General features: G+C 44.2%; 1 protein-coding gene across 1 annotated transcript in view; it reads left to right on the forward strand.

Annotated features, from left to right (window-relative positions):
* Nucleotides 1-3669, forward strand: part of SLC9A9 (solute carrier family 9 member A9) — a 651206-nt gene extending 647537 nt beyond the window's left edge. Inside the window, exons 15-16 of the mRNA XM_005675475.2 lie at nt 643-748; nt 2058-3669. Of these exons, the coding sequence (XP_005675532.2) occupies nt 643-748; nt 2058-2276 (325 nt within the window). The 3' untranslated portion in view covers nt 2277-3669. The remainder of the gene's footprint in view (nt 1-642; nt 749-2057) is intronic.

Raw genomic sequence — 11894 nt, forward strand, 5'->3', positions numbered from 1 at the left:
GCTTTAGATAAACAGGTTTTTCTTTTAACTAGTTAGAGCACTTTGGGATGAAGAGAGGAGAAAGACAGGTGTTAGACAGTAGAATAAACCTAGCTCCAGCTTATTTACATAATTTTGTATGCCAATGCATTGATGTATGAAGTATAAAGTGACTGTGTTAAATAGTGAAAATAACTATTTTGGCAAACAATGTGTTCACTACCCAGTTCTCAAATGAGGGAATGTTTTATGAAATACCTCTTGCTTTTTGTGCGAAAATTACCAGTGGTTTAAGCTGTGTGTGCAGTTTTAGGAAAACACAATCTTTTATGCTATTATTTCAAATAATTATTAAGAATATATTCTCTAAGCAGAGGAGACGTTAGTGGGAGAGGCGAGGAAAAGAGGACCATTTACACCTCTCTGACATTGGCTGGTCCAGGTGCCATTTCCCCATGAGTAAAGACTACCAGGAGGGCTGGGAAGTGTGGGGATCAAAGAACATAAATAGCAAATTTGTGCAGGCCACATCACTTCCTCAGAGAGGGAGTAGGGGATTTGAAGGTAAAAGTAACTATCTTTCACTACATGCAAAGGTTTGTGCTATGTGAGAAACTCAATCCTGACTTCCTCTTGGCAAGTATTCCTTAACAGGCCTCACAGATACCTGAAACCAATTCTAACCCATTCTGGTCCTCCACTGACCACGACGTTACCTGAATGGTGTGGCCCAATTTCCCGACTGCTCACCAGTCCTCAGGCCTATGGGGTGAGTAAACATCTCGTGAGGGACAGGCTTGGTGAATACTGATAAAACCCAGAACCTTGGGGCTATTTCTTCCCGCCTTGAGGAGGAAGCATACAGTTCTTAAAATTCACTACACCAAGAAGCTTCTCTCTTTTCTTTTCCATTGTTGCTGATGTGGGCTCATTCTTCTTTTTAAAAATGCAATTTTTCCTGTCACCAATATTTTTAACCATAAAATGAATTTAGAAAAATATAAAAGAAGTAATGTGAACTCACAAACTGCTATGTTTTGAGGCTTTGAATATCAGGCCGGGTGCCTTATAGCTGAAGGGAGTGGAATAAATAAACTGATGAGAAGCAATTAGACTCCCTCCCAGTAAATCAGAGTGTCAGAGGTGGGAGAGGAGCAGAATCTTGGAGTTTGTGGCACCCTTGGAGGTGGCCGACCCCATGTCTAAACAGAGAAAAAGTCATCTCAGATTTCACATGTGCTCAGAACACAACAGCCTGAGCCGGCGATTCTTAGTGTGTCCTCGGACCAGCAGTTTCAGCCTCACTTGGAAATTTGTTTTAAACAAAGATTCTTAGGCCCCCACCTCAGAATTCTGGCCTCAGGAACCCAGTATCTGTGCTTCAAGGAGTGATTCTAGTACAGGCTGGAGTTCGAAACCACTGACCTAAGGTCACCTAACCAGGGCTCATTCTACAGGGAATTCTGTGAGGTCTTTCCAAAGCCAATGAAAGAAAATTTGAGATTTTAATTCCTTTTCTTCAAGGGGAGGACAACTTTATTGGCCAGATCTAGTTGGTTTCCACCATTACCCACCAAGGAAACTTTGAACCACTTTTAGCCTTGGGACACTCATCCCATTTGAAACTTTTCAGAAAAAATATAGCAGACATTGAGGTAAAATATTAAAAGCAATACTGGTGCATTCCAAAACCAATATTGGGAATCATTCTGTACTCTGAGGTCAAACGATTCTAAAAACTCCTCTCATCCAGGTTAGATACCCATTCAAAAGATCCATAGCATTTTATTTTAACTCCCCTTTAGCATTTTATTTAACCCACAGATGTGCTCAATTGGCACACGTTCTCTTACTGATGAGACTTGGAGACTTCTTATGATTATGTGATGATGTCCATCTTCAAGGTCATTTTAGAAATATTTCACAACTCCTGCAGATATGGAAAAGGTTACATGTGGCATACTAGAAACTTCAGCCAAGTCAAGACAGGGCAGCGTAAAAAGGAAAATGAACTGCAGGACTGCTATTGTCTTCTGCTTTTATCAAGTGAACCCTCTCTCTTTCTCTCCAAAATCTAGGAACATCTCAAAGAGGATGATGTTGAATGCATCGTAAACCAGGACGAGCTTGCCATGAATTACCAGGAGCAAGGCACCTCACCCTGCAGCCCTCCTGGGGAGGACCAGAAAGCTTCACCCCAGACTCCAAGCAAGGAGAACATTTACGAGGGGGACCTTGGCCTGGGAAGCTATGAACTCAAGCTTGAGAAAACTCCTGGTCAATCCCAGCTGAACTGATGGGCGTGAACAGCGCAGACATGATCACAGGTCATGCAGGGCTCATTGAGGAATACAAGCCAAGCTCATGAGGCCAAGTGCATGGAAAGAGGTTGGAAAGTGTATGAAGGGCAGAAAGGAGAGATTCAAAACATACATCCTCTGGTGCCCACAGAAATGAGAATTTATTATCATCCCTCTATATTAGGCAACTGATTTAAGTTTTGGACAGTGCCATTTTTATTAATGAACTGGGGAGGGTGGGAAGGGTGTGGGGATAGGAGACAGGCGTCTAGTTGCTGGAAGGATGAAACAGTTGGGTCTGAAGGTGTTTCTTTGCTGTGTACAGCTCTCCTGACGCTTCCCTCAGATTTGAGATTCTATTCCCTCTTTAGGGAGAGTTTTAAAACTCTGTTTAAAAAGTTTCTGAGCTTAAACGCGTGGCTCCTAAGCTGAAGGGAATACCCATTTATTCAGGAAGTGACACGTTTTACATGTTTAGAACCTAGGGCCCCACTCGCTCCTAGTGATCCAGGGCTATTTGTCCAGATAAGTGCTCTGCACCACTGCTGATGGCATGGTGCGTGGGGACCCCTGTCCTTCTGGGCATCATCTTCAAGCGGCTCCTGCCGCTGCTTGAAGGGGTTCCTCACAGCTGGGAAGCACTCCGCACTAAACGCAGTGCCGCTTTCCCCCTTGGCGGGACCCCTTCCAGGGACAGTGGGGTTCTCTTCCCCGCACCAGGTTTCAGCTTTCCTATCCTTGCTTGCTTTCGAGTCACTTCCTGGCTCTGTGGCAGGTCCTTCTGTCTGTGGGGTGATGAGATGCCATAGCCCAGGCTCCTCTCCAGTTATAGTTCTCACCTGAGAACAGCAGCGTGGTGCGGGAGCGAGAAGAGCAGGACTGTGCATGCGCAGAGCCCCCCCACCCCCGCAGCGCCAAGGACTCAGCATCAGCACCCTCCTCACAAGACGTGGCTCGTGGCCTGTGGCGGAGAGACCAACACAACAGCTTTTAATTCAGCTGCACGACCTGTGCCTTTAAGCCATTAAGATACCTCAAACCCAGCTTCTCTTGAAATAACAGATGTTCATATCAGACCCGAAAAAGGGCAGCCCCAAAAGGGCAGCCCGAGTCATAGGTGCCCATGTTCTGAAGAGTCTGCATCGGATGAGCGTCTTCGTGGGGCCCAAAGCTTGAAAGTAACATATGCTTTGTTGACAAGTCTAGGCTTTCGACACGAACCATGGAGGTGCCAGGCAATCCTCTTGCTTTCCAAACGGCAGAATCCAGGGGCACAAATTATTTTCTACTCAGCTAAGTATATCCTGGTCATTCCAGATAAATATGGCAAGCGGCAGAGCATGAAGTTTTCTAATTTGACTTAATCCTAATAAAACTTTGTTATAAAGTACGATTGTGTTCGCTAGTACATTATTTTAAAACGTCCTTTACTGTCCTGGGGCTTCCCTTGTAGCTCATTCGGTTTACCGACTGCAATGCAGGAGACCCAGGTTCGATTCCTGGATCTCCAGGGAACATCCCCTGGAGAAAGAAATGGAAATCCACTCTAGTATTCTTGCCTGGAGAATCCCCATGGACAGAGGAGCCTGGCAGGCTACAGTCCATGGGGTCACAAGAGCCGGCCACGACTTAGTGACTAAGCTGCCATCTACTGTCCTTGCTAATTGGCAGTGCTAAGCCCTTACTCTTGAAGTGCCAGGTGAAAGGTGATGCAAGGGAGATGCAGGCATCCTCTGGCCAGGAAGAGTCATGGGAGTTTCTGGCTGAGTCAGTGATGCATGCAGAGAGCGTGGAGCTGGGAGGACATAATGGAAGGTGGGATCAGACAGAGGGGGGCACCTCCTCCTTTCACAGGACAGGGGACCAGAAACCAAAAAGAGCTCCAAAAATAGGGGAGGAGGGACTAGAGGAGAAAGGACCAAAGGAAGGGCAAAAGAGAAAGTTTCAGCTTAACTTCTGCCTTCATCATGTGAAAGGAAGGGGCGGGAACTCATATTTTGTTTCTTTCCCTTTGCATAGAAAAAGACACACCAAGGAAAGAGAAGATCCCCCTGAAACAGACAAATGTGAGTGGGGACAGAAGTGGAGAGGAGGGAGAGAAATATAACATGCTGGATAGAAATGAGGTAGGGTGAAGAAGGAAAGATACATGTCTATCCCAGACCAACTTGCTAAGATGACAGAGTAAAAATAGCCTCCTAGCCACAGGCAAAGCTCTCTCCTGCTTGGAAAAAGACTCTTTTCCAGCTAAATATCCTGAACCATTACCCACAAGGAGACTGTGCATGTGTGCTCAATCTTTGCAACCCCGTGGACTGTAGCCCCACCAGGCTCCTCTGACCATGGAATTTCCCACGCAAGAATACTGGAGTGGGTTGCCACTTCCTTCTCCAGGGGATCTTCCCAACCCAGGAATTGAACCTGTGTCTCCTGCATTGGCAGGCAGATTCATTACCACTGTGCCACCTGGGAAGCCCCACAAGAAGATTGAGGGCTTCTTAATCTGGGCTGGACCACTTATCCCAGTGACTCCAGGTAGGTATGATATTGGGAGTTTGAGTAAACTGTGTCCTACCCAATAAGACAGAGTTCTAGCTTCAAGATGTAATAACCAGCCTCTTTCCCTCTGAGTCAGCCCAAGAACAGAACAGAGGCTAACTGGTGAACCAGTGAGCAATTTATAAACCCCAAATTCCCTTTTTTCCCCTGTTATGAAGAATAATAATTTATGATCTTCAGAAATGCTCTGTGCTTTGATTAGCAGCATCAGGGTTATGCAATTCAAGCCTATTATTTACTGCCAGTTTCTAATGAATAATAAAGGCAAAGGAGCTTTATTCAAACCACTAATGCTTGCATTCATTATTAGAGCTTTAAACAGCACCCTAATGAATTGGCTTATGGTTCTTCTTTGAACTTTTTACCATATATACGTCACACATATACACACACGCGCCCACACACACACAGTAGCTCTCACTGTCAGGGTCCTAGCTAACACCTCTGTAGTTTTCTGCCTGGTACTCAGCACATGTCTGAACAAGTTTGAAGCCCAGTGGCAAATGCTGTCATGGTCTTCATTCATAAAGTTTCTAGAAACTTCTTGGAGGACAACTTACTGGTATAAATCAAAGCTAAAAATTCAAATACCCTTTGACCCACCAATTTTATGGGCAAAATTTTGATTCCAGATATTTGAGGATTTTATATGTACAAAAGATATTTCTTAAAACAAATGAATTGCTACCCTGGTTAAATAAAACATGGCACAGGCATCTCATGAAACAGCATCATATGTACTGATATGGAATGATCACCAAGATATATTGCTAAACAAAAAGACCAAGGTGCAAGGCAGATGGTGTGCTGCCGCTCTGGAAGGTTAAACAAGAAACTGATAGTATGACTGCATATTAAGAATTGAAGAGAGAACTAACAGTTTTGTATCTTTGGGGTTTTATACACTGTAGATGCATTATTTATTCAAAATAATAAGGAGAAGAAGAAAATTCCTATGAAATAACACATTGAGGTGCTGAGCTAAAATAGGAAGTAAGGACTGGAAAAGCTATTTTACAACACAGTCTTTGAGACCTTGAGAATACCAGGTATAGCATCAATAGTACCAAGAGCTTCTGGTCTATTCATTTGCATCGTTCAACACATATGGATGCAAACTATATAAAAGGTCTTTAAAATTCAAAGATATGTGACTCAGTCTCATCAAATATCTAGAAGAAGAGAGACACTATAAAGTATCTAGACATATGATAGAAGTATAGTAACAAAAACACTGTAGTATTGGCTCAGAAATAAGCAAAGAGAACAAGAAAATCTGCTACAAAGGACAGAAACAAATTCATGACCTATATTTAGAAACTTAATTCATACAAAATGTCATTTCAACTTGGGAGAATAGATGAATAGACTATTAACCAAAAAACAGTATGGACCAATTTGACATTCAGTATGGAAAAAGATAGAAAATTAGGTAATACTCTCAACACAAAATTAAATTACAAGTAACTTTAAGAATTAAATGGAAAAAAGTAAACCTGCAGGATAACAAAAATATAAAATAAAATATGGATATGCATACTGATGGCCTTCCTGAGAAAGGTACAAACCAAAAACAGAAAATGACACATTTGACTCCACAAAAATATAAAATTTCTTATAATTAAAAACACAACAGGGCTTCCCTGGTGGCTCAGAGGTTAAAGCATCTGCCTGGAATGCTGGAGACCCGGGTTCAAGCAAAATTTTTAAATGAAGCAGAGAAAACTACACATATACTTTGTTTGTGTGACTAAGGATTATTCTTCAAATTATACAAAGAACTCTTACTGATGCATGAGAAAAAAATTTTCTGAATACAAAAATATGTCAAGAGTATGTAGAATCAGATATCCAGACTTCTTCTTTTATGCTTCCCTGTAGAAAAGAAATGCTTGGCATTTATGCATGAGGAGGTATACAAAATGATATTCATTGTGACACAGTTATTACAAAATACTGGCAGAGAAGGGGAATATCCATCAATAGCAGGGGTTAACTAAACTGTATTATACCCATATTCTGCAGCAGTTATACTCTCTGTAGAGATGGACCCATACACATAAACTCACATGGAAATATTTTCAAGATAAATTGTTAGTGAAAAAGTCTGGATTGACTCCCAGCAGACTGATAACAAGAAGAAGTATGAGAATAGGAGAGCTGAATCAAGAGAGCCTTTTGGTTTATCTGCATTACTTTTAATTTTCACAATGATATTATTTTCATATATAATCAGTTCTTGAAGCTTTGGCTTCAAGATGTGGGAAGGCGGCGAAGGTGTGGTCAAGAAAGTTGTCATGGAGGAACTTACATCTGAGGGAGGTCTTGAAAGATGAGAGTGTTTGACCAAGCAGACATGATAGATGCTGAACTGTGGGGCAGGAGGTAGGTTGGATCCTGTATTAATATTTCCAGTATTAACAGAATATGGAAAAGGCATTCCAATCAAAGGAGAGAACCTGGGCAGGAGACAGAGGGGTGTGAAGCATTAGAGGAACCATACATTATTCCACATGGTACTATTCATGTGTTTGAACACAGAAAAATGGAAGAATAAAAGATAATTCTGGAAATGTAAATCAGACGAAGTAGTCTGAGCCATGATCCTTTGAGAATGGGGAGCTATTGAAATATTGTAAACAGGGAAGAAAACTACATGCATTGTGAGGAGATGGAATACCAGGAAGACTGGGTATTGGTGCAATAGCCCAGTTAGGACATTATTATTTCACTGGCCCAGGAGAGAGACAATGAGAGGCTTAACTAAGGCAGAATTCAGGAGGATAGAGAGGAGACAGCTTCTAGACAGGTTTCAGAACTAGACTCAACAAAGCTGGTAACTGGATATGGAAAGTGAGGAAGCTGGGGGAGCCCAAAAGGACCCCATATTTAAGGTGTAGGTGACAATAGGTTGATGACTCCATTCACCGAGGGTTTTAGGAGGAACAAAGAAAAGCTGATGAATTCAGCTCTGGATATGCTGAGTCTGAGGTTCTCAGGCAGAGCTTCATGGAGCTGTCCAGAGGTTTACAAGAATCTGAAGTTTAAGGAAAAGGTCCAGCCTGGAAGTATGTATTCGGAAGGAGAAGACGTGCATCACAGCTTCACTGAAAAGTTTCTCAACTGCCGCACGACCTTCCTCAACTTCTCTAAGAAAGAGATTCTGATATGCCCTCCTCACCAAGGGACCATGTCAGAGTCTCCAAGAGGACAAGCAGATTTTTCCTCAAAAGGCCCCATGGATGATCCTTACTCAATCCTTGGGGAGAAACACTGACAGTAAGAAGAAAGGTAATCAGACAGAGGCTGAAAGGTGCTCCATTCAGTGGGTGGACAGAGTACGCACCCGTGAAAAGAGCCCTGGACAAGACCTCACTGAGAACTCAGGAAGCTCTGCGTGCCCATGGGACGGGGAACTAGCTCAGACAAATATTCATTTCTACTGCTACTGTGTTCGTGGTCTTGTACCATGACCCCGCCTCTCCTCAGCTCTGACAGTTTCACGTGTCAACGTGGCTAGGACATAATCCCCATTCAATCAAATATTAATCTAGATCTTGCTGTGGATGCATATTTTCAGATGTGATTAACATCTGCCCTCACGGTAATGTGTCTGTCTACAGTGCGGGAGACCCAGGTTCGATCCCTGGGTTGGGAAGACCCCCTGGAGAAGGAAATGGCAATCCACTCCAGTACTATTGCCTGGAAAATCTCATGGACAGAGGAGCCTGGTAGGCTACATACAGTCCATGGGGTCACAAAGAGTCGGACACGACTGAGCGATTTCACTTTCACTTTCAGTTGACTAGGCCAGCTAATCTGGGTGGGCGTGCTTCAGTCAGTCAAAGGCCTCACGAGTGGCAAGAAGGTTTCTGAGAAGTTCTGCCTGTGACTCCAGTGTCAGCTCATAGCAGAGACTCCCAGACTGGGTACCCTGATAGCCTACTTGCCAAGCTATGTCCCCCCTCACCAGGTCTCTCCACCCTCGCTTTCCCCTCCCCGCTCCTTCCAGATTGGAGCAGAAGGACAAAGAAGGCTAGAAGAGGAATTTATTTCACAAAATAAATGAAACAGATAGATTACCTGATCAATTCAAATGTTTTCGAAAGGAGCACTTCAGAGATTTGTTTCTTATAAGAAACCATGCAATATTCTGATTTATGCATGCTGTTGCCCCGATTTCTTACCCCTTCTCCATACATAGCACAGTTCAAAGATAGCTGATGCTTATAGCATGGTCCTGAAGTACAATCTCAAAGTACTTGTGTGATTAGCCAAGAAGGCTTCAAGTGTGTTTGTCCTTCAGAGCAGGCAGCAGGCTTGGTGTGGAGGAGGTTGCCAGGAGTAAGACGCCTACCTGTGGAAGCTTCCATATGCTTCCCAAATATTGGCCATCAACCTGTCATTCATTCAGTTTAACCAACATTTACCAGATACTTATAATATATGGCTGATAATCAAAGTTAGGAATTGCCAGTGTCAGCATCATTAATGGGATCAGTAAAGATGGGACAGATAAGCAATGGTGAGTCCCAGAAAGCACGTTAATTCAAAGACATCTCGCCCATTGCATCACCCCATCATGCAAATTGATTCGTTTTAGCAAAGAGTGAGGAGGAAAGAGAAGCTCCAACAAGTCAGGCTGGAGGTAAAAGAGGGAACTGGGCCATACAGGGGTCAGCGTCTCTGCATGTCAGCATCTCCTATCTGCCCCCTCTCCCCTGGGAAATGATCAGTGGGAAGCAAACAGCTCAGCAAGGACCAAGTGCAAGAGACAAATTCGAATGCCCCCAACCTCAAGATGTGGCCTAAGCAATGCAGTCATACTGTGGAACTCACCCTTCAGCAACTGAAGGTCTCCAGGGAACCCTCGGTTAACCAAAGTCACCAGGCCACCCTCCCTGAAACCCCGCTGTCCACTCACCATCTTGCAGATGGCCAGCATTCAGGAGTGCTGATTTATCAGAACTGAACTAAATTCAGTCCTGGGTTGGTTGTACCTGGCATCATGCCAGAGGGAAAAAGGAAGTGTCAAAAGGAAGAAAAGGAAACAAATATTAGTTGATTTTTTGCTATAAGCCTCACTTTTCCATATACAATAGCTCATCTCAACCTACAGCCACTCTGGGAGCATCACATTTAAACCCCACTTGATGTGCATGGACCTGGGAAACCGGAATGTTAAGTCCTGGCCTTAGATCATGTAGTTGACTCATGGCAGAGGGGAGTTTTGAACCCAGAACCCTATAGTTTCAAAGATCCAGACTTCTTCCCCAATTATACTGGGCTGCAGGCAGACTTAGCACTGTCAACAGACACTAAGAACCCTTGATGTCCCGACATCAGGGGTAGAAAACCAAACAGATGTATCTCAGCTTCATGGAGTTTACAGTGATCAGACAAGGATATTTTTAGTGGGTTTTTTTAAGTTTGTTTATTTATTTTTGGCTGCAGTGGGTCTTCATTGCTATGCATGGGCTTTTCCTAGTTGTGTTGAGTGACGGCTTCTCTTGTTGCACAACACAGGCTCTAGGCAGCATGTGGGCTCAGTCGTTGCAGCTTGAGGACTCTAGAGTGCAAACTCAGTACTTGTGGAGCAGGGGGTTAGCTGCTCCTCAGCATGTGGGATCTTCGCAGACCAGGGATGGAACCCATGTCCTCTGCATGGGCAGGCACATTCTTAATCAGTGGACCACCAGGGAAGTCCCAGACAGGAATTATGGTACTGGTTGGACACCGGATGGACCAGGAGAGCTTTACAAATTCCTAATGTCTGGATCCACCCACTGGATTCTGACTTGACTGGTCTGGGCTGGAGCCTGAATATCAGGATGTCTTAAATCTTCTCAGATGATTCTGATGTGCAGCCAAGGTTGCAACCCGCTAGATGAAAGGGACTTTGGAAGTGGTTAGAGATGTCATCCAGTTGCAGAAAATCATCAAAGGGGAAGTGGTGGTTGAGATGGGCAGTAAAAGCTGGCAATGTGGGGGAGAAGGTCTAGGGAAAGGGAGGAGCAGGGTGAGATGTGACAGCAGGGGACACAGGACCCATCCGTGGCATCTCACATACTGGGGTAACAAGGAAGCACACACTGGCTGAGAGGCAGTTGGGAGGTGGTGGGGATACTGCTCTCATTTTTTGTCTAATTCTGAACCCGGGCTGTAACTACGCGCATGGCCAAGACCACTGTCCAGTTAGAAAAGCACCAACTCACAAAACCTGTGAATCATCAAGTTCTAAATCCCTAGCAGGCAACACATTTGGGAGCCACAGCTGCTGCCTGAACAAAAGAAAGAAAAAATAACTGCTCCCTTCAAGCCTCTGTGACCGTGCAACGTCATCCACCAAATCATTTCAAATTGTCTCCTTTTCATAACACTGGGTCCAAAGATATGAGCTGCATCCAAGCTGGCCTTGGTCCCCAAGTGCAGCCTTTTGCTGGTAAAACCTTGACCAAGAGCCAGCACGGCCCTCACTGTCCCCCACAATCTGTGCCAGCCAGAAGTGAAGAGATGACTCTATTCAGTCAGCATAGCCAACTCTTCCTTCCTTCCCTTCTAGGCTCTCTGGCTGATCTAATAATTAAAGTGGCATAAGACAGACACACAGGAGAAAAACAAATTTTTACAGTGGGAACCTCGTAAAAATATGAGATTCCCAGCAGTCAGGTAATTGAGGTTTAAACACCTTCCTGAGCTAAGGAGAAGGGAGGAGGGACCTGGGCTTCAAAGGGGAAGAAGATAATTCTCAGGAAGATGGGAAGAACCAAGGCTTGGGAACAAATGTTTTGCCACACCATGCAGATGAGTCTTTTGGATATAAAATTCCTCTCTGCTAATAGATCTCTTCCTGGTACAGGCCCCTATCTAAATTCTTTTAAGCAGTTAAAGGGGAGGTAAAAAGCTCTTCCTGAGTCTGTGTGCGTGCATGGTAAGTCGCTTCAGTCGTGTCCGAATTGGTGGGACCCCATGGACTGTAACCTGACAGGCTCCTCTGTCCATGGGATTCTCCGGGCAAGAATATTGGAGTTTCCATTTCCTCCTCCCGGGGATCTT

Source organism: Capra hircus, chromosome 1, assembly GCF_001704415.2.
Source record: "Capra hircus breed San Clemente chromosome 1, ASM170441v1, whole genome shotgun sequence".
Classification (NCBI taxonomy): Eukaryota; Metazoa; Chordata; class Mammalia; order Artiodactyla; family Bovidae; genus Capra; species Capra hircus.